We start from the raw sequence: 27,054 nt of genomic DNA, 5'->3' as shown, positions 1-27,054 counted from the left end.
CTCCTAGCATTGTGCTGGGAGACAGGACCAGATGGTAAGCTGGTGATCCCTGAGGGTGGGAGTAGGCACTTCCACCACATTCAAGTGAATGGGATCCCTACCACTGGCCTGAGAGACACCTGTGCCAGTCACACTGTAGTGAGTGACCGGTTAGTGACCCCAGACATGTATGTCCCAGGAAAGACAAAGAAAGTCAGGATAGCCACAGGGGAGGTCACCTCCAAACCTGTAGCCATAGTGCCCCTAGAGAGGGAGGGTATCCTTGACTGGATTAGGGTGGTAGTCAGTGCTGACCTTCCCCTAGATTGTATCCTGGGCAATGACCTCCCAGAGGTGAGTCTGGTCACAGATGGGGTGGTCGCCCAGGGCGCCCCCCCAACCCAAAGTCATGGGGAGTCAGTCCCTACAGTTAGGAGACAGGGGTCCCCAAGAAAAGGAAAGAAGAAAAGGAAGGGTAGGCCACTCTTAAAGAGAGTTCCAGGGAGCCAAAGGCCTTCTGCCCCAGTAGGGGGGGAGCCCAGAGTTGGCACTGGTGAGGCCTCACCTGACCCCAAGGAAGTCCTGAGTAGTCAGGCAGCTGTCCAGATGCAAGGTGTTGCCCCTGCACTGACAGAAGGGAGAGTGGAAGGAGGGTGTCTGCCACAGGAGGTGGTAGCCCCCCACTCTAGACAGCAAGAGGGGTGCCAGGACCCCAAAGAGGCCCCTAAAGCAGCTCAGCCACCTGTCAGTGGAGAGCTTAGGGTGTGGTTCTGGGTACTGACAGCTGTCAGTAGCCTCTGCTGGGTGCTAGCCTTCCTGGCAGCACTGTACTTGGCCTGGGAGGCAGACCCCAGGGCCAATAGCAAAGTAGGCCCCCTGACCCTATTGGTCATGGTGGGGTTGCTCAAGTGTTGGGTGACCTCTTTGGGTAAGCTAGGTGTTGCCCTAGCAAAGTTAGGAGTAGGGGAGGTGGGCACCTCACTACCCAAGTTGGCAGAGAGAGAGGAGGAAGACCCCCCTAGAGGGAAGTTTCAGTTTGAAATGGGTCCTTTCATTGTTGGGGTGGGTTCACTACCCAGAGGGAGAGACCCTGACAGGAGGATGTAAGGCAGAGTAGGCCCTGCAAAGGGACAGCCAGTTTTCTTCACTGTCTTCCTCGCCTAACAAGCCAGGAAGACTCTCCCAGGGTTGGGCTGAGTCTCCTGGGCGTGTGGGCTGGGGGGGGGTTGTGTGAGAAACTGGGGCTGATTGCAGAGGCCCCCTAACTTTTTGCCCCCATTTTCCACTTTATGCTGGTGTTTTCCTGACTCTGATGGTGCCCTGGGTACTGCTAACCAGTCCCAGGGCCTGTGCTCTGTGTAAAATGGATATGCAAATTAGGCTAATTATAATTGGCTAAGTTAACCTACCTATAAGTCCCTAGTATATGGTAGGGCATGTAGGTTTAGGGACCACAGCATAGGTGGTGCACACCTAGGTGCATTGCTGAGGTGCCCAGTGTCATTTTAAAAGCAAGCCTGCCTTGCTGGCTGCTTTTAAATTAAAGTTATATGCAAATTCGACTTTGGAATTAAAGGTACTTCCAAAGTCTTAAACTACCTTATTTTTACATATAAGTCACCCCTAAGGTGTGCCCTATGTGCCCCTAGGGCTGGGTGCCATGTAACTATAAGCAGGGACTTTATAAAAATAGATTTATAAGCCCTGGTGAGGTAAAAACAGCCAAATTCGTTTTTCCCTCATTGAAGTAAATGGCCTTCATAGGCTAGAATGGGCAGACTTTATTTTAAATTTTAAAGTCTCCTTAAATGTTACATACCAAGAATTTGGTATCAAATTGATTGTTATAATAAATCCCACAACTTCCAGTTGTTGGATTTAATATAACTAGTGCAGGTAAAAAGTTTAGACTTTACCTAAAAAGTTGCCAATTTCAGCTCTGCATTGTTTTTGCTGCTGTGCTCTGATTGGCCAGCCTGCAGCAGCTTCTGCCAGGCTACTTTAATGAGGTGTGAAGTGGCCTGACTTTACACAAAGGAATGTGCTTGGGGGAGAGAATCTCCCCTCAGCAGATGGGGAAGCAGGAAGGGGGAGGGCTGCCAAACTGGTCTTCAAAGGCAGAGAAGGACATCTGGAGCACCCAACAACACCCCCACATCCTGCAACCCCAGACAGCTAGGTGCCCCCTTGATTAGATTAGGAGAGGGCAGGAGAGGGGTGTGTTTATGATTTTTAGCCACACCAGTGGGTGGGCTCAGCCAGATCTCTCCTCCAAAAATCAGATTCATCCATTTTGGATTTTTAGAGACTATTGCCTTCTGGGATGGATTTTTGCCACACTTCCCAGGAAGTGGTCATCACAGGGGGACGACCCTGTCCCTGATTGGAGGACCAGGGCCCCCCTGCTTTTCACCCAGGAGCAAGGATAAAACTGGCAGACCTGCACCCACGCCTCAGATCCCCACCAAATTTCAAGAAGAAAGAACTACAAGGAGAAGAAGGACTGCCCTGCTGGACCCCTGGCCTGCACCTGGACCCTGCACTCAGAAAGACTGCACCAGCTGCACACTTGGGCTTCACCACAAGAAGGACTTTGCCTGGCTTCCACTGGTTCAAGGAGGGACTCCCTGTTTGCTACAGGTGAAAAATTGCTAACCAGAGTCCCCTGCACCAACTCCTGAAAAAGTGACCAGCTGACCACTGCCCAGTGGCCAAAAAGGAGTTTGCGCCAGGTGCACTCTGGGAGTTGAAGTCCGCACTTCCCAAGGACCATCACAGAACTTCTGGACCCTTGGGGTGAGCTGTGGACCCCAAAAGAACCTTAAAAGAACATCTGGGTGAAGCCCCAGAAGTTTGGAAAAGATTGGAGAAATTTTAGAAAAAAGCTCCATAAAGTGACCGACCCGACGCGGAAATTCTAGCCGGCTTGCCTCAACCGCGACCCGGCCTGACTTCGTGGTTCGTCCCGGTAAAGAAAAACATCCAAAAAAGAGACTAAGTCCGAACGTAAAAAGTTGACCGGGACCTCCCAGCCATCGTATCCGAGAAGGGCTCCATGGACGTCGGATCAAGATCCAGGTTTACCCCGGTCGAAGGATTTTCATCTCGAAAAAACGACTAAGTCCGAAGGTAAAAATCACCACCGAGGAAACCGACTTCGCGTATCCGGACAAGGGCTCCAGGAGGTCGGATCCAACTGGCAGGTTCGTCCCGGTGAAGAAAAACTTCAAAATAAAGACTAAGTCAGAAGGTAACTTTTTAACCGAGGCTTCCCGCGACCTGTAGCCGAGCAGGGCTCCATCGCGGTCGGCCTGAAAGTTTGACTTTGTCCCGGTCCTGGTGCAACCAGATGACCCGATTGGCGCTTTTTGTTTCTAAGCGCTAGAAAATAATAATACTTTAAAAATTCATATCTCCGGTTCCCCTGAACCGATTTTAATCGTTTTTGTGTCATTTTAAAGATAAAAATATAAGCTATTTTTATAAATTGGTTTTGGATTTTTAAACTGTTTCCTGTGTTTTATTTAATTACTGTTTTGTGATATTTGAATGCTTTACACTTTGTCTCCTAAGTTAAGCCTTGACGCTCGATGCCAAGCTACCAAGGGTAGAGCTGGGATTAATTTACTGAGACCTAACTGTACTTTTGTGGAGGTTTGTGGCTTGTTGCTAGGTGTAGGTACCTACCTGCCCTATCAATAACCCATTTTCCAACACTATATAAATAACTCGCATATTAATATCGTGGGACTATGCCCTGAATGTATTAATGTGTTTGGGCTAAAGTCAGCTGCATGGCTTAGAAAAGCTGTGCCACTGCCCCGGACATATTTTTTTCTACTGTATATTTTGTTCTGTTATGTAGACTATAATGAGTCTATTGTAGTGGCTTCTAGTTTTACATTGGGTGACAATAGGTCACCCGACTTAAACCCTTAACTTTGTTGATGGTGGCTGCCTTTCCCTTAGCCAAGACTATGCGATCGCTGGTAGTAGTGGCAGTAAAGTCCAGGCTCACAGGCCTTTTTACCTGTGCTCCTGTTGACTGCTGTAGAATGTTCATCCAGCCCTACCACCCCCCAATCCAAAACCTTTGCCTGTCCTCATGTGTGGGGTAGTCCTATTGAGATTGGGTTGAGGTTGTTTCATGATAAAGTAAATAGTGTTGGCTATTGATAAGCAAGACAGGGAATCTTTCTGGAGGCGATCCTATGATTAATGTGGACACGAGCACCTGCACTTCAGTTCTCGGGACCCACTCCATAAAGTGAGTCTATCTATTGGGTGGTGAAGGCTTCCCACCATCTTTCATGCTAGTTAAACCCACCCCTATTTCACTATTGCTCTCTGTTGCTCAGTAGTATATGGCTATCTGTTTAGACTGTCAGAATACTTTGAAACAGAAAATCCAAGTTGAGACTAATTTGAACATGTCAAAAGCTTATGAAAAACTGTACAGAAGAAGAAAAGGCTCCTTTTCCCTAATTGGGAAAATAACTATTTGGAAAAAAACAGACGTTTTATTGGCTCACTCTTCCCTTTCCGGTTAACAAAGAGGTTAAATACTTTCCCTGAACAAACTCATCTCCTGGAGCTGAACTTTTGTCAGACTCCTCTTTCTATAAGCCACGGGCAAGCCTAGTCTCCTGGAAACACTTGTTGGAGCTAGTCTGATTTGTGAGCAGAGTTGTTGCCTTACTTCTGGAAGATTTATACAGTGCCCATCAAGCTGTAGTGACTTTGTTATGCATCATCACTTGTAAGCCTCCGCAACCACCCTTAAGAGAGTCCCAACCATCCTTCCCAGTTTCAGAGAAACTTGGATATTCTGAACCTTACTGAATGCCTAAGTTGTGCTGTCTTGATTCCCGAACTCTTTGAACCTTCCTAACTAATCCTTTTTGTTCCCTAATAGTAATGTCTAGTTTCCAGTTGAAACTGGTAAAGTCTAGGAGTCCAGCTTGTGACTGGACTCTCATAGTTGCTTCTACTACTGAAAACCCTTGACCACGACTGAACATTAGCAATATAGGGTGCCTAAAGATGGGGATCCCCAAGGGATGTTGTAGTGAGACCTGAGTCTGTACTTCATCTGTCAATACAAGCAGTTGGGACCTTAACTGATCTCTATCCTTTCCATACACCAGCTCACTGGCCTCTGTTGTCTTGTACACTGAGGACTTTGGGCCCCTAAACTCAACCAATGACTTTGCTTGGTAGGGAAGATGCTAGAACCTTCTGGTTTTTGTTGAGTTTCATATTGATTACTTACCTGTGCTTCGGAGATGACGAACTTACTGGACATCGAATTTCAGTTTTATTTACTGTGTAATGCTGTATCTGGTAAAATAATTAAGTTCCCACTCAATGCCGCTCTTACACAATGTTTAAATATAAGTTTGAGCGGGCCCTCTCTACTGCTTACCTCTCTTTAGTGTGAAAAATGACAAAGCAGATACGTCAGTAATTGTATTCTTTTTAGCATTTCTGTCTGTCTCATATGTTTTCTCTGTATTTTATCCTATACTGTACTGCTTAAGACACTAAGGATCTACACAATGTGATAGTACTCTTGTCTGCAATGTTTTAAACTTAAACACATAAACTCACAGCATGTCGTAAATCATATATGCGGATGTGCAAAGAGTAATATGTTTTTTATTACCATTGAGGAAAGAAGCAGCATTACTCACTGGAGGCTTTCGTGAACCATGTCCCCTCCACACCAAACAAGGCAATACGTAGACCTCCCTCACTCTATATTCATCCTTCCTGCCCCTCTTCCCCAAATATGAACAGTCAAAATAGGTATTTCCACATTTCCCATAAGTCCAGAACAGCTTCGCGAGAAACCTCGCCTGCCTGAGAGTGCGCAGCATTTAGCCCCTTACACCATACCCCGTGAACAAGCATGGATATAAGCATTACATTTTTTGTTTTTGTTTTAAAAAAGAAAGAAAACAAACTTTGGTCACCATTCCAAAATAAAACACTTTTCGTCCAGCGTGTGCTTTTCCTCCTTTGGCTGAGAAAGTGATTTCCAGACGCTCTGAATGAAGAGAAATGATGGGCAAACTTAAGTCTTTGCTTCGCAGCAACTCTTCTGAAGGAATCCTAGGAGGGGTTTGAGGCATTATAATGGGGACAGAAAAGGAATTTCAAAGCAAAGATTCACTAAATCCACTTGTACAGTTCCTTGTGTTAGTGAAGAAAGGTCAGGCTAGAAGTGGGAGGAAGGCGTGCACTCCGAGCGGAATAAAAGTCTTTCTAACTTTGCAATAGTTGTGCATATATTTGTCTCCCAAATTGTGTATTTAAACCTACTGTATTTTCTCTCATTGCAGGGTTTTTGCACCAAAGTGTGCCTCGTGTAACAAGCCCATTCTACCAGCAAAGGTGATTATGTTTTCCAATATTTTCTTGTAATTGTTGTTCTGTGTAAAACACATGGGCTCGAAAATTATCTATTTACAATTAAAAGCGATATCTCAACGCATTGCACCACAGGGGCCTAGTTACAGATTGTGCCCTGGGGGTGCACCCGACTTGTGCAGCCTCTTTTTGTGCCCTGGGGGCACTATAGTATTACAGAAGGAGCCGCAGATGCTTGTGTGGCCCGTTCTGTAATATTGATAGTGCTGGTGCACATGTAGTGCCAGCGCTACCTTCAGAGGCACTCACTGAGAGACTCACTTTGACTCTGCGCCCGCACTGTATTATGGATGCGGGTGCAGATGCAAACATGCCCTTAGGAGGTGCAGTGCCACAAAAAGGGTGGCGCTTTGCCGGGTGCCTCGTAACAGCCGGCCGCAGATGTCCCCCTGCAGGCGCGTGCAGCCCCTCACTGAACCCACCTGCAGTGGGATCTCTAACCCCTCTTTAAAGTGCAGTTGGGTTGCTGCCTGAACAGAGAAACATGGTCTGAATTAGCCGCTTCATATTTCACTGAATGCACTGCTTCCAGGGCAGCGCATGTTTGCAACTGCCCTGACGGCAACACATTCATCATAACTGAGCGCACTGTGCCTGTTTTGCCCAGGCCATATGTTTAAAGGTGCAATGTCGCAAAAATAAGAACAGTACTCCCTATCAGCAATACAGGTCTAGGTGTTTAAAGTCTTATTACAGCTGATGAAATGGTATCATATCTGGTGGGTTATGATCCTTGACATTCCATCAGTGACATCATGAAAGGCCTACTTGCAGTCTCCCCCCAGCTCACACCACTGTGACTTTCAAAATTACACATAGAATGAGAAAACATACTTCAGTCATTCAGGTCTATCCTTGCTTGCATACAACCACTTGAAACGAATGGCCATTTAATCGAAAGTTTTATGTAATGTCAACTTTTCAGCCAAAAGTATTACTTATACTGAAACTTGAAGGGAAACAAATCACAAATTTGCATGCAGCCATTATTGCAAGCAGACCTGTAGAAAAGCAACTTCACCTACACCATGTCATGATGTATATTCGTAGCCACCTTTTCAGTGCTGTGTATAACTTTATTAAGAACAATTCACATTACTTGCTTGCCATGTAAAGGCTGTCAAACGGTCACAGAAAGCGGTCAGACCTTTGATGTCCCTGAAGGGAGACAAAAGCAAAAGGCCTTTTTCCAGTGTAAGTCAAGGAAGGCCGGGTCCACGGCAGATTTTCACGCAGTGACTATGTAAATTGAGTCAATTTAGTTGAATTGTATGTACGTTTATTTTCCGTTTATCTTGAAACTCTTGCATGGATCCAGCCTCTGCTCTCATGTTTGCACCCCAGGATTAGACCTCTAGGCTGCCTATTTATTGATAAATGGGCTCAGACAATTTATTTTCAAGCACAGTGGTCCAATTACCCTACATATAAAGTGTTAGGTTTTACAGGTGATTATTACGGGAAATTAAGGAACAGCATCAAACTGTGCATTTGTCAGAATTGTTTCTGCTGCTCACTCCAAGGATGTGTCAGTGCTGCTGAGCTTTACTTATACTTCATAATATGAATCCCTACCGTCTCAGAGCACAAGTTGCTGGCTATTGTATTATCTCGGGGCCTAAGTGGGAGTAGAATGTTCCCCGTATTCCATGTTGGAACGGGTGATGGGGGGACCGGGTGAAATGTGAGAGGACTGGCGGTTAACAGACGGGCTGGCCGGTGACTCCCTCTTCATGTTGTACAGAGATAAATAAACAGACATGGATGATCGCCTTTTTAGCCATCTCTTCATTTCACTGCCGACGAGGGTGGCTGGCGAAGAGGAGAGCGTCCTGACACAGGAGTCGCAGCACACAGCAGCACTGAAGTAGCCTGCTGAAAAGACTCCACGTTGTGTATATACGATCAGCGCAGTCTTCTGGATGCCTGGCACAATCAGGTGGGCACTGTGGAATTTGTGCGCCGTATGAGGACTATAGTCAATTTGAGAACTGCGTGGCCTAACAGGAAACGGTAGTGTGTGTGCGCACATTCTCATAATGTCAAGAGGTGGCAGCGCGTGCAGCGGACTTTGCGTTTCTAGGGTCGAGCCTGCGTCGCTTGCGCATGCGATAAGCTTGCGAGACGCTTTAGGAGTTAGAAAAGGGCTCGGAGCCCCGTTCACGTCACGTCAGTTGTCTTTCATTGGTTCGTGGGCTTGCCTGTTAAAATGTGCTTGCTTTCATTAGTGGAAGGTACGCATACGTCATGCCTTTTCCGGTGGTTAGCCCTCCTCGAGCGCAACAACCAAGTACTGAAAACATGCGAGGCTTGCTGTTTCCCATCAGGTTTGTGGACTACTTTTTATCTTTTGTTCGCAGTGTGATCTTGCTTGGCAGAAGTCGAGCACTTTGCATAACATCGACCCTGTTACATAGTTAATTGCACTTTTGCCGGTTATGTAGATAATTGCACTTTTGCCGATAGGTTTCATTACGAGTGAACTGTAGCAGCGCGATCGCGCTGTTTTTTTCTTTCAATGTGGAAAGAAAAATCCGGTTGGGAGTTTACAACGGCTAATAGCAGCGCGATCGCGCTGTTTTTTTTCTTTCTTTCGATGTGGATAGAAAAATCCGGTTGGGAGTTTACAACTGCTAATAGCTGTAACTCTGAGAAATGCGAGACCCTAGTGCATTGCAAATGCTTGTTTGGATACTGTGCTCGCGTGTCGGCAGCTCGCCGCTTCTAGCTCCTCTTGCTTCGCTCAATATTCGGCTGCAACAAATGTAGAAAAGACGTTGCTGTTCACAACAAAGTTGAAAAGATTTATTTTTAGGATGGCAGCGGCATGTATCGCCTCATCCACCTGCCAGCTCTCTGTCTGGGCTTCCACTGTGCTGTAAAGCTACTGCAATGCGAGGGGTCAGAGGCTTACAAGCCATCCAGTGACATGCGCAGGTTGGTGTCTTGAATACTTAGATAGCCTCACTCCTGCGGGTTGAGGCGTATAATGATGACGTTGAATCTGCAGGTTGTCACCAATATAGTGAAGACTTCAAACATCTGAATCTTTCAGTGAACATTGTCGAAATAGTCGTCATAGAGACTAATTGAGTAATATCAAAAAGGCTTCAAAATAAATTCATCCATCTACCTGCTCTGTTTAGTAATATTAAAACCAAGACACAGTAAAATATAAAAACATGCAGGGCATGATAGCACCTGCTCAATGTTTACACATGCCAGGTGGGCCAATTGTGTTATGGGAAGGATTTCAGGTCTATGTTGAAGCTGTTGGGAGGATCTGTTCACTGCATCTCGCAAACTGGCTATGTTGAATCATTGTTTAGGGGCAGAAGGGCACCATGTTCTCAAACATTTACTGCCACTGCTGGAAGAGGAGGAAGGGGAGAATTCAGACATTGATGATTATGAAATGGCAATAAAAACATGGATTTAAACTATGGTAAAAAAGGAACGAGTTAGTAAAAAGATTTGCACCCTGCTTCAAAATTCCACCATACAAGAAAAAGACAATAGGTGGTACATTTTTCTCTGTTCAAGCTGCCAAACTATGGAATTCATTCCCGCAAATATAAGACCCACAGATAACTATCTTATCTTCCACAGACTAGTCAAGAGTTGTCTCTTTCCTACATAACTACCATACTCAAACAGCAGTGCCTCATAGCCCTGTGCATGTAAACATGTTAGAATTTGATTGTGTGTATTTATCTAGATATGTGTATTTTTTATATAAATCTGTGTAATTATTTTATCTTAAAATATATTCATACTTTTTAGGCCTCTTTAACAAATGTATGTTTTAGTTCATTTAAATGTAAATATGTATGTATTTGTGTATGTATATATGTTGTGTATATGTGTATGTTTCTATGTGTGTATATGTGTGTGTGTATATATATATATATATATATATATATATATATGTGTGTGTGTGTATTATTCCTAACTTGACATGTTCAATGGTCATTGCATAGTTTCAATATAATTTGCTTGATTAGATGCTTATGAGTCTGTTTTAATTTTATCTATAATAATAGGTAAATATTAGCTTAACTATTTATCTACAAGCATTTCACTATTGAAATATTGAGAAAAGATAAAATAATGTTATAAACGTACACAAATAAATTAAATTCAAATACTGTAACTCTTGAAAGTCTGTGTTTATACGATACAACTTTAAATCTCAATATGATATATTCCTTACACATTTATTCTCTTAATTATATAAACATGTATCTATATATTCTTTGCTCAAATCCTACTGTACAAGAGGAAAAGAGGGAAAACATTTTTGTACTCTCTTGAAAGTTTTACTCTGTCTGACCATCACCCTATACTTATATCAATCTATCTTCTATCTCCACTCTCTGACTCATCCCAAACCCATTTTACTACTATGAGGTGCAAACTAACCCTTGACAGAATCTTCCCTCCTCTACCCCTCCTAGCTCACCCCAAACCTCGGTTTCCGACTATGATTTCCCAAACCACCCTATTAAGTTCTCCTTCATTTATCTCTCCTTTGACTCATCCCAAACCTCACTTAACTACTATGATCTCCCTAATCCCTTTCTAGAGACTCTTTCATCCTCCACCTCTCCTTTGATTGATCACAGACCTCATCTTACTACTATGACCTCCCAATTAGAACTTCTGGATTCTCCCCTCCTCTGTCTCTCTATTATTCTATTCAAACCAACTAACAGACTCGCATGTCCTCCACTCAAGTTAACTCATACCTCCCTATATTAATTCTCTACTCGTATTTCCCTAAACTAATCTACCACTAATCCTTTTGGGATCTGGAGTAGTGTGCAGCTTGCCAATACGCGCTTTGATACCTTCTCAGGGGTAGTAAGCGCAATATAAATACAATTTAGCTTTCTGCATAGAGCCCAATTGTCTGGAGAGTTCATAGCCAACTTCATGGCAGCATTATGAATATTAAAATTGGCATCCGCATGTAATTACAAAGGTTTTGTGGATGAAATGCTACAAGACCAACTAGTGCTGAAAATTCATGACAAACGCAGACAAGAAAAGGTGTTGAACGCAGAATGCTTGATGCTTGCGAAGGCCATTAACATGCCAAAAAGGGCAGAGAGTACTGAAGAAGGACTCAAGTAAAATGACATCAAGTAGTGCAGGGCTAGTGGAGGTGGTGCAAACTAACTCATCTTGTACAATGAAGAGCAAAAGAGATACTGTCCCATTGCAAGGAAGTTGGATGGCTCAAAAGGATTACTCGTATTTTAAGTCTGGGTTAAAGGGACAAATAGCTTCTGGTCTAGATTATCCGGCTTTTGGGCAAATATGCAGGAAGTGCAAAGTCAGGGGACATTTTGCCAGGGTTTGCAAAGGAAGGGCCTTCATTTTTCTAAAGCAATATGGCCAGTTCACATGGTGATTGAGAAAGGTTTGGAGGGTGAAGAGGAAGAATTTGTTTCACAGGTCACTGATGTTGTTGTTGTGCTGTGCAACCTTATTGTACCATTAAAGTGGATGTGTTGGAGGTGCATGCAGTGGTCGATTCTGGTGCCTGTTACAGTTTGGTGTACAATATCTGGGCAAATTCCCTGATGAAAATGTTCAAACCAGATATCAAGCTTGTATCATATGGGAACAAACCCATAGAGCTGTTGGGTTACATTGAAGGCACGTTGAAGTTCAAAGGCAAAGAGACGTATTCCAAAGTGTATGTTGCCAAAGATGGATCACGTCTGTTGGGGTGGCCTCAACAAAGGGACTTGTTGATAAGGCTTGATTCTAATCATCCCAATCAGGTTCTGGGAGCGGTGTCAGACATGAATGTGGTATGTGAAAGAAAGTGGCCTGAGGGATTTCCTCAGGTGTTCAGAAGTGATTTGGGTTTGTCAAGGTTTTTGCCCACCAAATAGTCTTGAAGGAAGGGGTTTGTCCTGCTGTGGACAAGATGCATACTGTGCCTTTGATGTTGAAAGAACCTTTGAGGAAGGAGTTGAGTAAATTGTGTGAAGCTGACATCCTCAAGGAAATAGAGGCCTCAGAATGGTTGGCCCCAGTGGTTTTAGCTAAAAACAAAAACAAATGGGGAGTTGAGGATGTGCGTGGACTTGTGTGACCTAAATAAGGCCATATGGGTGGACTGACATCCACTACCCAATATTGGTGAGATGCTACCGACAACGAAGGGGGGCACATATATTTTCTATCTTTGATTTGTCATCTGCTTATCACCAGATATCATTGCGCCATGACTCAAGGCATCTCATGTCATTCATCACCCCTGAAGGAGCATTCAGGATCAAGTGCATGCCCTTTGATTTGGCGTCAGCTGTGTTCCAGAAGGCAATGCATCAGTTGTTCAAAGGGCTGAGTAATGTAACACACTTTCAAGATAACATTCTAATTTTTGCAGAAGATAAGTGAAGGTTGAAGTCTTGTCAAGAAGTGCTGAAAATCTTACAGCAGAGTGAATTGACCATAAAGTTAAAAAAATGTAAGATTGGACTCAAAGGGGTGGAATATCTTGGACATTGGTTGGATGAGAAGGGTATGTCACCAAAGTTGAAATTGGTGAAAGCCATTGAAGAGGCACCATCTCCACTGGACAAGGAGCAGTTGAAGTCATTATTGGGACTAGCTGTATATTATTCACGCTTAATTCCTAAACTTGCAGGCAGGACCGTGTGTATGAGTTAGTTGATGTCAAAGAATGCCAAGTTTGAGTGGTGTGCCAAATGTGAGCAAGGATTTAAGCAGCTTAGAAAGAAATTGCATTGGCCCCTGTGCCTAAGCTGTGTGAGCCATGTGATAAAAGCATAGTGTGTACTGATGCTAATGCCATAGGTTTGTTGTGGTACGGTTACAAGAAAGACAAGGCAAAGGAGTCACCATTGCTTATTCTTCAAGACCACTTACAGACGCTGAGTGAATGTATTCCGCAATAGCAAGGAAAGCCCTAGCATGTTGGTGGGGGGAGTGTGTCCCGTCAAGAAATTTGAGTGGGGAACAGATTTTTGATTTGTACCGATCACCGTCCCTTAGTTAATGTATTTACAAATAGAGGACTGGGTCAAGCATCATCCAGAACTTTGCATTGGAGTTTTCATATACCATGGAGTATATGCATGACAAAAAGAATGTGGTAGCCAACTGTTTCTCGAGACTGCCAGTATGTAATCCCGGTGTCGAAGTTAGTGATGAAGGGGAATTGGTTGCCAATGTATATACTGTTACAGAGGGTCACATTGGGCATGAGGAATGGTTACAGGCTGTTGAGGATGATGTGACATTGGAAGAGGTTGTGAAGTACATGACTGTTGGGTAGCCACCTAAAGCAAAGTGTCTGAAAGGATAGAGTCCTTGAGGTATGTGAGTGCTGAAATCTCAGTGAAAGTTGGAATTTTGTTTAAGGGGCAGTTATTGGTGGTGCTAGAAGCATTAAGAGCATGCACCTTATTGCTGGCTCATGAACGCCATGGAGGCATGAGTGCAACCAAACAAAAGGTGAGAGCAGAATACTGGTGACCAGGGTTGGACATAGATGTGCAAAGGATATTGAGAGAATGTTTATTGTGTGCGTGAAGTGATAAATCTTCCAGTTGAAGTAGATGAAATGGATGCTCCCTAGAGTAAAATTGGTCTTGACATCTCTGATAACTTGGGTTCCAATTCCAAGTATGCCATGGTGATTGTTGATTACTTTTTGTGGTGGCCTGAAGTTAAGTTTGTAGATCAGGTGATGACACAGGATGTGATAAAATTTTCGGAGGAGCTTTAAGAAAGAGAAGGTGTTCCTGAAATCATAGTAATGGACTATGGGGTGCAATATGTGTCTCAGGCCATAAGTGATTTTTTTGAGGAAGTATGATGTGGAGCATATTAGGTCAGCTGTTTATTACCCCCAGGGTAATGGCCTTATGGAAAGGTGGAACTGAACATTAAAAGAGGGAATAGCGTTGGCATTATGTCAAGGTGGACATTGGAGAGCTGCAGTGAGAAAACTGGTGTGGGCTTATCGCATCACTCTGAATAGTGTCACCGGCAAAATACCATTTGATGTCATGCTAATGAAGGGTGTGGTGAGGGAAAAGTGTAATGGTGGGAAATTTGAGGAATCTGAGAGTGATATCGAGGAATGATTTGAAGTAGGTGATTAAGTACGAATGATGAAGGGCTGGAAAGAGTGCAAGGGTTTGTCAAAGTTTTCCAAACTCCTACAGGTCAAGAAAGTAAATCCCTACAGCGTGTTGTTGAGTGATGGAAATGTGTGGAAGAATAAAGTGGTAAAGTGCCTGACTGTTTGTTGGAAGGAAAAATTTCCAAGGGTGACTTGAGAACCCAGAATGGCCATGAGCTGATGAGGGTGATGCAGGAAAGAATTTTCCATCCTCCAGAGTGGTTCAATTACTTTATCATAGAACGTCAATATGTAACTGTGGTGGAACTGCTTGGAAATGTATCTTTATGTATATAATTGCATATCCAAAATGTACATATGTCATTCCATTTGCTTTATTATGTAGAAATGTTCTGTATGTAGACATTTTCATTGCATGCATAATGTACAGATACCATTCCGGTTATTTAGAACTATAAGTACTCTGTGTTATTATGTTAATTTTGTTGTTGTTTCATCAACCTTGTGTTCTTTGGGGAAGGAGCTGTGTTGTGTTATCTTAGGGCTTAAGTGGTAGTAGAATGTTCTGTGTATTCTGTGTTGGAACGGGTGATACGGTGGAGTGGGTGGAATGTGAGAGGGAGTGGCAGTTAAGACAGGCTGGCCAGTGGCTCACTCTTCACGTTGTACAGAGATAAATAAATAGATACTGATGATAGATTCAGTCGTCTCTTCATTTCACTAGCCCTAGTACAACAGTGGTTTTCTCAATCCCCAGCCTATAATACCAGGCTGACCATGCAGGCTGCAAAAGTGTTCTGAAGGGGAGCATTGATTGTGCCATTCAAAAACTTATGACAGTAAATGAAGTGCTTTTCCACATTTGCTGTGGGTGTGGTGGACACACACAATTTACGAGGGTTATTTTTAGATCTGAACTAGAGATAACTTTATCTGTCTCGCCAGTCTTGTGTAATAAAAAGAGCAAATAAAAATAAATCCACATAAACATTCATACTGAGCTATTGTTCTGTTCTGCGGGCATTTACATTTTGCTTCCACCTACCGCAGCATAGGACAGTGAGTCAACATGCTTCGTCATGGGCTGTTTTGCACTGTACATGATAGAACTTCAGTGCCCAAGGCTTGTGGGTAAATACTTCACTTTGGCAATTCTTTTTAATATTCATTCATCTTATTTTTATTAATTTGTATTTATCTCTATGTTTAAACTATGTCTCCATGTTATACTAATTCAAAGACAATAGTACCCTTTTTCTGTGATAGACATTAAAATTGGAAAGGGTTTCTGTACTAAGACATACCCTACTGTTCTATTAAAATGATATTGCAATGTGCAATGGCCATCATTTTATTCAAATGTAAAGTTTTGTTTCAGAGTGACAGCTTTCAAATGTTATTAAGTCTGGCGTACAGACCACTTTTAACTATCTGTCTTTGAAAGAAGCTTGTGGACCATACTAAAACTTACATCGGACTTATAGCCAGCCCACTGCTCCCACCGATTGGCATTCTTGTCATTAATTTGCCTGCTTTTTTTTTATTGGATGGATGCCTTTTGTTCCTTCTCTTGTGTTTTCGCTTGCCTGAAACATAGCCTCTTTACCATCCTTTTTGATGGAATGGCTTGAATCCTTCCACTGCTCACGTTTAGCAAACTATTCTGTCTGCACTCCATGAGTGCATATGTCTTTCTTCTGTCTCTCTCCCTCACGTACTGCTCCTCGCACCTTGTGTACTTCATGTTGCACCCTCCTTAGCCATAGAGCTATAGCTTTCCTTACCCATCTATTTGTTAGGTTGAGCACGCAAGCACTTCAACCTTTTGTAAGTATTGTTGGCCTTTAACCACGCCCACTGCAACATATTAACTCATTCATGGGCTTGCCTTTCAAAAATCCTTTGTTATTATTGGTAAATGCTTTACGTTTGTCCCTCCTTGAGGCGTTTTTGTTATTGCCTTGCAGACTGCCCCTGTTGCATTGCTAATTGCACGATTGCCGATACGTTTGACTGCGAGCACACTTATTTTTCTTTTTGTGTCTCTCCTTCGTACTCATGGCGGCCATGGCACTTTAAATCGGGTCGCTTATGTCAACTGTTTTACTTTTCATTTTCAATTTAAGTTCCTAAATCCAGTTAGGAATTTACAGCACTAATAGCTCTAACTTGAGCAAATGCGAAACCCAAATGCTTGTTCTTTTTTTATGTTTTATTAATTCGTTTTTTATGTATTTACTACCCTGCTTCAAGCTCCTGTTCATTCCCCCCATGTTTAATTCTACACCCCTGCTCCTCCATTGCACCCTCACTCCTTGCAGTTTGATACTAAAGATAAATACATAGAAATACATACTCAAAAAACCAAAGGTTACAGGGACATTATAATTAGGTTCTGAATTTCCTTGCACAAAATCATAGAAATTCAGCAGTTATAGTTAGTTATTTCAAGTAACTATAAGTCGCGCCCACACCATCCACAGTTTTTCTTCAATAATTTGATTGCTTATGTTTCATTGATATTTTTATTGACATTATAAAAGTTCTCATGAGTGCTGTAATATCTGGGGTTACTTAAAATAACTATAGTTGCTGAATTTCTATGGTTATGTGCGAGTAAGTTCAGAACTTAATTGTAAGTCCCCGTACCCTCTGTTTTTTTAAGTGAATATTCTTTTTTTTCTTTAACGTAAAGTCATTTTAATTACTATATGTTAATCCAACCACTGCTGCGTACAGCTGGCCGCAGGGGCTGGCCTGTAGCCAAGCCTTGCGGCCAACCCTCTTTAAGCACCCAACCCTGCGCCGAGCAGAGCCTCCAGGCTATGCGTGGTGGGGTTGGCCACAGGGCCTGTCTCTCAGGGTCTGAGAATAGGTGTGAGAGACTGTCTCTGGGTGTGAGAGTGGGTCTAAGAGGGTCTATGTAGGTGTGAGAGTGGCTCTCTAAGTTGGTGTGCAAGTGGCAGTGGGTCTGTGAGTGGGTTTGTGAGTGAATGGGTTCATGACTGGGTGCATGAGTTTCTGAGTGGGTCTGTGAGTTGGTGTGTGAGCCTCAGTGGGTCTGTGACTGGGTGTATGTTTGTCTGAGTGCGTCTGTGAGCGGGTGTGAGAGTGCCTGTGTGAGTATGTCAGTAGCTGTGTGAGTGACTCAGCACAAAGGGATCTCATCTGTCCTTTTATGCAACAAGAGTCCATTGCTTTGCACAAAATATCTACTGAAGTGCAGGTCTTTCAGCCTCCTTGGATAAATGCCAGTGTGTATTCTGCACAACCGCAGAAATGTCACCAGTGAGTGACCTTGTGTGCATTTGGCAATTTGATTGTTCCTAGTGCATGTTTCTCCAGAATTCTGTGATCTCATGAATCTTCCCATAGAGAGGCCAACTAGACTACAAAGACGTAAATCTCCACCAAACCAGGGTCCTTCCTGTTATCTAAAAGACATAAGTGCTTCTTTGTTTTTGTGGCGATGTCCTCATATTCCTTAGCATAAAGAACCTGCCACCAAAATCGGCGGAAAATGCACTGGGGGATACTTTGGTAAGCTGTCCATCATCCTTGCAAAATGCAGGAAGACCTTTGCATACTAACAAGGTTGACAATGCAGGGCAAAGCGGGAAGAGCTTCCAGGTGATTTGCACATTAGCATACTCGTAGCACTTTAAAGGGAGAACCATGGACTCTCACCAGGACAGGACAACAAATAACCCACTTGTCACAGCCACATACAGATTGCGCTCCAGTAGATTAACAATGCATTCACATCCACAAAGGATTTCAGATTTTTTTTTATATGAAGTCGCTGAGTCTACACAGTTAATAGAGGGGAAGGATCCCCTTTCTTTATTTCAATTGAGCCAATGGAGGTGCCAGCTCCTGGGGCTGTGGGGGGAAGGGCGTGCGCCCCCTTATTTTGAAACAATTGCCCCAGGGAGGTGCCACCCTGCATAAAGTAGATTATTAGCCCCAACAAATTTACCGAACAAATTTACACCAAATAACAAAAAGCACAATCCCAGAAGAAAATCTACCTTTCTTCCAAATTTGGTGTAATTCCGTCCAGCGGTTCAAGCTGTAGTCGTGTTCAAAACTCCTGTGGGAATTAACATGGGAAAAGCATGTTTTTGATGCCTCTCCTTTTACTCAGCCCCTGCGTGTTGGATCACCCAGAAACTTTTCATGTGCAACAAAAATCACCCATCACACCTTTGTTTGGAAAATTGTGTTAAGATTCGTCAAACGACGCCAAAGACATAGGCAAGTCAAAAAATGCTTTTTCTATGGAAACGTGGGCCTAACTCTAACTACCTACTGGCAATCGCCAGTAGGAAAAACATATATATATATTCTATATCATATTGTAATCCTCCCACAAGAATTTGAACCTACTACCTGTACCTTCTCCACAGACCACTTAAGTCAGAGCATTTTCCACGTAATCTCTCTTGTAGGTGCCAAGTACTGTCCGGCTCCATTGGAGTAGGACTAGTTTTACAGTAGGACAAAGATTGCTCCCAGAACAGTCACTTTAGATTACCTTCAACATTCAATCCCAGCACAGTAACATTTCTTCTCAGGTAACCATTTTGTATCGTAGCTGACACATTGACGGTAAATCGATTATTTTGCCATATCATACATAATAAAATTTATTTAGATGAAGAGGAAAAAATCATGTCTTGATTTTTTGTGGCTCATGCATTTGGCAGAAGACCTCTTTGTGGTAGAATATCACTCAGATATTAAGTTTTAGATCAGTAGTAAAGTGGAGTATTGTTTAAATTCCATCAATATTTCATATACCAAAATACCCTTTTGAAATAAAAAAATATTGACTGATTGGTGTCAATTTAGCTGTGTTTATCCAAGTTCTCTTAAACTTTCCTTCTGAGAGTGGTCTATATACGGACTTGTGCCGGTTTCTGGATGCACCGGGAAAGTGCTGCCCTTCATCAAGTAGAAAACATTGAAGCAATGAATACCTGTGCTTATAACATTGTGCAGAACAGCTGATTACAGCCTTGTATGGATTGCTGCATTTTGTTGTTTCCATCACATGCCAGATGTTTCACCCATGCAGTTTTACCGTCCGCAGGCCCAGCGGAAATGTCACATCAACATTGCAGCCGGCTCGTAATAGAGCTGGCGGCAATGCTGATGTGCAACGGGTGCAGTAGCACCTGTCGCGCATTTCACTGCCCGAAATTCGGGCAGTGAAATGCGCGACGGGGCTATGCCTAGGGGCCCCTGCACTGCCCATGCCAAGTGCATTGGCAGTGCAGGGGCCCCCAGGGGCACCCCAAGTCCCCTTTCCGGCAGCCTTTCAATGGCGGTGTTTACCGCCACGGACAGGCTGGCGGTCGGGGACTCATAATCCCCAGGGCAGCGGTGCTTGCACCGCTGCCCTGGGGATTATGACCGCCAGGCGGAAGCCTGGCGCTATAGTGGAGGGGCCGGTTGGCCGTGTTACCGCCAACTTACCGCCGGCCGCCAGGGTCGTAATGACCCCCTTTGTCTTTGTAGGGAATTCATTTTCAGACATTTCATACGTGGTTGTGAATTACACTTAGATCTGGACATAGTCAGGGCAGTAAGAGCCTCTAAGTTGATGCCAAGCAATCTTCGGTGCTAGATGCTAGCCCGTGGAGACACTTATGTAAATGATTGTCTAGGTCATATACTCTGACTTTGGCTATCTCTTGTATGTTGAACCCTCAGACTGCTATTTATAGTTTACATGGTCGTAATGGAGAGTAAATTCAATACATTACTGGCAAATATTTTCCTTTCTTTTACCTTCATTGTGTGCTTTTACTCTAGGGCTCTGAAGAGACTATTCGAGTGGTATCAATGGACAAAGACTACCATGTAGAGTGTTATCACTGTGAGGTGAGTAGAGGTTTTTCATATCTTCTAAATACTCTCAAAATGTACTATTCAAAGGAATGTGTAGATCGTTTGTGGATTGCAGTTGCCAAATGCGTATTAGGCATTATATAACAGTTCATGGATTAGCAGTTAAGGTTCTCATCTTCAGCATGTCTTGGCAAAGCCAATGGGTCTGGTGTTTTTTACCAGAATTTTGGCTTTGGCAATGCTAGTTTTGTAATGGTTTTGATAAAACTTTCTTTCAGAGGTGAAGGAATAGATGCGGGGACCTTACCAATATAAAAGAAAATACTTGCTAACAGCAAATCATTATTCGGGCTCAAAAAGCAGACATTGCCATAGTACTCTCTGGCACTGACAGGTACTACTTTGTGTCTAAATGAGAAGAATGTGAAATACTAGCATGCCGTCACTCACAGTGAGAGGGTAACCAATGGTTGAAGTGGGTTAAACTGTAGCCTCATGCTGTATGCTAAAGGGAGCGGGACCAAAACCTGACGGCGCATCAGTCCAGTAGATGAAGATTGCCGGTTGAAAGCCCCCATAAGTATATTTTATGTATATATAATTATAGTAAAATGAAAATATCTTGGCTAAGACTACTAAACCAAAAAAAACACAAGGCCACTGTTTTGCAAATTTGTTTATCAACAAGAATAATTATCCCATTCACTTTAAAGGCAGTTTGTGCATGTTTCATTTCATTTTTTGTTTTGAGCGTTACAAGGACCATTAGCAAGGATGACCTGAAACGGCCTGATATTAGCCAATGGTTCGTTGAAGTTTATAAACATAGCAAACTCCTTAGCTTTATGTACACACAGGACGGCTTGAGTGGTTTTGAGTAAGTAGCAACACGCTCAAGCCGTAATTGTATTTGTATGCAGCTACTAATAAGCACACTCTCTGCATCAGATGTTTTTCTTTTCTCTTGACAGGGATGCTAACAAGAAGTGTGCAAATCAAAATTGCATTTATGGTTAATTGCTAAATTTTAGTAAAATCAACTTTTTGGTAAATCTTTAATCAATTCTCTGTTAATTAGCATTGGGACATTACTCGTCAACAGTTTCATCAGATGCCTTCTTGAGGCTCTGGCCCTTGGATCTGGACATTTTTTTGGTTAGTTCATTATTAACAGCTGCAGAGACGAATGGCCCCACCATAGGCAAGGTCGCCAGGGGAGATAAATAGTCCAATGTTCTGCTAGTTATTGTGCACCTAGGGGTTTGAGAAGCCAATTATCAAGAAGTAGCTGGAATCTGAGCTTCTGTTTAAAGCAATGCCTATTAACTGTCAGTGCTCGGATCACTTCAGCTGTCGTCTAGTCCAGTGCCATATCGATCAATGCTGCGGCAGCACCATGACCTGTGATGCAAGCGCATGCATGTAGGAGGTCATGGAATACGCTCCAACTGAGCTGCCTGCTCCTAGCCAATTCTGAGTCGCTCCTCCCACACCATTTAATCTAAATGAAGGCTAACGGCATTTGATGACACACAGAACTGTTAAAATGTGCTAAACCATTGAATAGCACTTGCTTGGTAATTGAGATTGTTATTGCTTAAAGAAGTGCAGCAATTTTGGTTGGTGTCCAGAAGCAGTCTTTTTAATTTCTGGTGGTAGAAGTCCAACTGCATGTCTGGGCCACTGCTTCAGCATTTTATTTTTCAAACATGGTTAGACTTTACATTTCAAAAAGCATGTCTTAGAAAATATTGATCTTTTAATTGGGGAATGATGGTAAACTCCTGCAGACCCTTCACTCTTCTCTGTATAGATTCTGCATAGATTGGGGTGGTGGGTTAATTGCAGTCGTTGTCCTTGGCTTTGGTTCATGCCCCTTCAGCTTGTAATGTAGCGCTCCGTGGATGAACTACCAGGAAGTGTGAGGCAATCTGGTGGTCCTCTCAGTAGATTCTTCTAACCAAGTAGTTTCACTGTGCATAAGCCTTTATCAGAAACACTTTTTTTTTAATCATTATTGCAGTTTTAACAAAAATACAGAATAACCCATCGGGGCTTTAACCAGGTGTACATGAGTAATAGGTCATTCAATACCAGTGCAAGTTTAAGGGCTCCCAAATCGTTGTTAGTAGAAGCATCAATCAAGGCATTGATCAGCTTTCCGGTAAGATATGTATTGCCTTAAGTCAGATTGGGCTTCATTCTTTCATACAGTCAACTGCTACTCTTCTTGAACTAAGTGCTATACGCCCCTTATAACCCCTCCCTTCCCTACTGTGTGCCCCTACCTATTTCTTTGGGGTTGTATGCGCTTGAGTTATTATGGAGGGAATCCTTTTATGTAATTAAATTGTGGAATGGTCTCCTAGGAAATCCTGCCTCCAGGCAGTGTAGGGGGGGTCACCACTTTGCTGTACTATCAATGGGAACAGGAAGCACTGCAGTTCATCGGGTGTGGAGGGGTCAGGATGTTGTAATGAGCCTACTAAGGCTTCCCACAGCCAGGCTACATCAAGAAACCCTAGCCTTCTTTTGGCGTCTCAGAGGTTTATCGTACTTTCACAACTCGCCCACTTGCCTAGCTCTCTCCTCCATGTGAATACCTGCAGCCTCTGCAGATTCTTCCAGTTCCTGGCAAGCTCCCTCTTTGCCAGGGTGAAAACCAAATCCTGGAATTTGCTTGTGGCTTTAGTTTTAGCAGTATGGGGGAACCAATGCAAAATGTGTGGGAATTCTCATTCAGTGATTTCATCTAACATTCTAGTAATTGCTTCCCATTAGACAGTCAGGTGAAGACAACTCCATAATATGTGGAAGAACTCCGCTCCCACCTCTCCGCAGCGAGCGCACTTCTCATCTGTCAATGCGTAGTAGCAGTTAATCCTGCCAGGGGTGAGGTATGCTCTATGCAAGACATAAAAATGGATGACACCGAACTTGGTGTTCCCAGAAGCTGTAGCTATAAGCTCCAGTATGCTTCCCCGGTCCTTCTCTGGAAAGCCCATACCCATGTCCTCCTCTCATCAGGCCCTCAAACGCATCACTAATAGGTTTATATTGCCTCTTCATCATCTGTATTAACAAGTGTCTGCTCATGAAGGTTCCTGAGGCAGTCGCCAAATATTGGCAGCACGCCGACTGTGATGGTTCTGCCAAGCCTGTTTTTCATTATTTACAAATGGATGTTGTTACTGCCCTATGTAGGAGGAAGTGGACCTGGGGTAGATCAGGTGGAATTCCTCAAAGGGGAGAAACACATCAGCCTCCGAGAGGGCCCCAATCGTTGACACCCGGCCGTTTCCCACTACTCAATACCACAGCAGTCACCGCCATGTGGGAGTTACCCAAGGAATCTCAAAGGTATATCAGGGGAATAAGGCATTGGTATCTGCGTCTTCTGCTGGCTTCTGGTCCAGCAACTTTGCAGAACCTGAAATTCCATGATAAAGAAGCCTAAGGATCACTCTTACCAAGTGGCCGATACTCGGAGTAGATTGTACACCTCTCTCCCCATGGCAAGTCTGCACGTCAACCATTGCGTGAGCCATTGTAGCCGTACTACTAAATAATAAGACTCAAAATCGGGCACCGCAAGGCTGCCCTCCATATCTGATGTCTGGAGTGTGGCTAAGGCCACTCTTCTGCAGCTCGAGCCCCAAAGGAAGCTCGTAATAATGCTATCTTTGTCCCAGTAGTAAGCATGGGGTATCCACACTGCAACGTCACAAAGAAGTATAAAAGGTGGGGGAGGGCAATCATCTTCAGCAGTGCCACCCGTCCCACTACTGAGGAGGGAAGGGTCCCCCAAAAGTCAGCACCGGCCCTTAGGGCCCAAAAGGACCTATCTATGTTGCCTTTAAGAAGATCTACAATCTCATGGTAAATGTGGACCCCCATAAAAGGTAAGCACAGGGGTTCTCATTGCAACACCCCCAGGTCCGCCGGAGGAGTCTCAGAAGCCTGCATCGGGAATTAGGTAGGATTTGCTCCAGTTAATGTGGAAACCAGATAGGGATCCAAATCGCTGAAGCAGGTCATCAGCATACAACGCTTTATGGTGGGTCAGGCCGCCCACCACAAGACCCCAATAGACATCCCCAGTCCTACCAAGTGGTTCCATTGCCAGGGCAAATAACAGGGGCGATGGGGCAACCCTGTCTAGTGCCCCTCTCAACTCCGTAGTTCCTCAAGATCATGTGCCCCGTCCAAACTCTGGCTGAGGGATCCATGATTAATGACCTGGTGCAAGCAATGAACCCCTGACCTAGGCCAAAACGTCCCAGAACTCTGTAGAGGAAAGGCCATTCCAGGCTGTCGAAGGCCTTCTCTGTATCAACATTGAAGACTACAGCTTTAGCGCCGGTAGACGCAGAGGCTTCTAGTATTGTGAAGAGTCTACAAATATTATGTCCGATGTTACAGCCACTTGATCTCAATGGATAATTGTGGACATGCGAGGGAGCAGGCAAGTGGTGGCCAGGACTCTACTTAAGATTTTATAATCAGTGTTCAAGATAGATAGTGGTTGGTAAGCTCTTTTGTCGGAGGCTGCCTACCCTGGTTTCAATGGGGGTATTATCAGGGCTTCGCAGGAGGATTGCGGTAGCAGCCCAGAAGCTCTATCCCCCTTGTACAAGTCCACCAATCTTGAAGCCAAGCTGTCAGCATAGGTTGAGTAGAACTCCGCCGGGAAGGCATCTATCCCAGTTGTTTGGTTTCAGGCCATGGACTTCATGGCAGCTTCAACCTTCTGGAGGGTGATATCCCCATTCACGTCCTCGCCCACCTCCGGTGAGACCATGAGGAGAGTTATGGATGCCAGAAAGGCCTCTATGTAAGTAAGTGAAGTCTCTCCAGCACTTGCTACAGAGAGTAGCTTAATATTCATAGAATTTGTGATTGATGTCTTCCTGGTGATATACCTCACCGTCCACCTCTACAATTACTGAGCCCCGTTGTGCTCGGTTTGCCAAGCACGTAAGCAGTAAGCCAGCACAGTCCCCCTCTGAATGAGCCCGCACCATATAACTGCGGTAATCAAAACAGCGCAGTCTCTAAACATAATCAGCAACCCTCTCCTTAGCATAGAACAGGTCTGATTGTAGCTCCGTATGACTAGGCCAGGCTGTTTCCATGTGTGTAACGTTTCCTCTCATGACTGGCTGTCGCTTAGCAGGGTCTTCCTGATGCCCTCTGACTCCGATATACATCGATCTTTAAGCACCCCTTTGAACGCATCCCACTCCATATGTATATAATATTTTTAGCAACACGTAGTAATGGCAATAGTACTGCACCTCCTAGTATATTCCAATAAGTGTGTTGTTGTGAGTAGTTTATCTCACATCTGGTGCAAAAAGTGGTCAATTCTCCCTACTACCTAAGGGCAAAAAAGTGTTGAGTATAAAGACGGTCAATCAGGTAAAGAAATTGACTCGCTCTTTATCTTTAGATGTACATGGGAGTGATATGTAACACTCTAAACGAGATAAGTCGATACATAATTGTTGCCGGAGTTTGCCATATTCCCTAAACAGATCTCTGTTACCTGGCTACTTATACTAGTTACAACTAATGAGAGAGAAGAATACTTTTTTATTTTGTTTCTTTACTTTATGCTGATACATATGTGTTACCTGAGTAAATTGTGAGACTTTATCCCAATAGTAACACAATATGGAACGGATCACCTCTTTCTTTTTCACTATTTATTAAATAAGCTTCACATTTATTTGTACATATTCCACTGAAAGTATACTATATTCTCTGCTCTTAACATAGGACTTATCATGGCCCCCTGACCTGCAATTTACTGAACTACCGTTTGACTCAACGCACAGAGGATATACTTATTTCAACTCAATACCTTTCGTGTTCTACCCACACATTGGTTTCCTAGTCCTACGTGACTAGATAACAGGTACTCATTAGGATGTAAATATATATCTGTATATTCATGCTCTACGAATATTATCACTACTTAGATTTATCCAGTATTTCCCACCATTACTCATTAAATTATTTCTTCTGCTTTTTCCCTGTTCCCCTTTTTTTTACTCTTTTTCATTATATTACACCACTATTTAGATGGACATGATAGATGTTCATGCATTATCTAGGTAGGTCCTGCTTATGTCAGGTGATTCCCTTGCTCTCTGTTTATCTTCTTTGACTCTCTACGGTTCTTGTATCTCTATATGTCTGACTATACATGCACTATGCCTTTCTCACACGGTTGGGTGATTTATACCCTATATCTGGAAAAGGTTTGGAACAGTTAACCTAAAAATATCACATTATTCCGTAACTACGAGCGTTTTTGTTTCTTCATGCCCGAACCACTGAGGTTATGTCTATCTCTCCTCACTTATAATCTATCCATCTCACTATTTTTTGTATGCCATTTTTATTTTGTTATCTACAACTTTGTACAAATAAGGTTTGCCTCCTACATTTCGTTCATGTACAATATATCTTTCTACAGCCTTGAAAAAGTCACTGTGTGACGAAACATGTGTTGGCTGTATCTTACCGAACTAAATAAACCATCCTTTGGAACATCAAGAAGACTCCTGTAATATACACCTTGGACCTTCTATACCGGCTTTTACTGTCGCATTATATATTATTGACCTTCATGGGTGCTGTGGGCTTAT

At 43.5% G+C, this 27,054-nt stretch overlaps 1 protein-coding gene across 1 annotated transcript in view; it reads left to right on the top strand.

Annotated features, from left to right (window-relative positions):
• WTIP (WT1 interacting protein) overlaps positions 1-27,054 on the top strand; it is a 271,804-nt gene that overhangs the window by 231,567 nt on the left and 13,183 nt on the right. The window contains exons 6-7 of the mRNA XM_069216956.1: positions 6,324-6,375; positions 20,363-20,431. Coding sequence (XP_069073057.1) covers positions 6,324-6,375; positions 20,363-20,431 — 121 coding nt within the window. The remainder of the gene's footprint in view (positions 1-6,323; positions 6,376-20,362; positions 20,432-27,054) is intronic.

Source organism: Pleurodeles waltl, chromosome 12 (assembly GCF_031143425.1).
Source record: "Pleurodeles waltl isolate 20211129_DDA chromosome 12, aPleWal1.hap1.20221129, whole genome shotgun sequence".
Taxonomy (NCBI): Eukaryota; Metazoa; Chordata; class Amphibia; order Caudata; family Salamandridae; genus Pleurodeles; species Pleurodeles waltl.
This window is presented reverse-complemented; position numbering and strand designations above follow the sequence as displayed.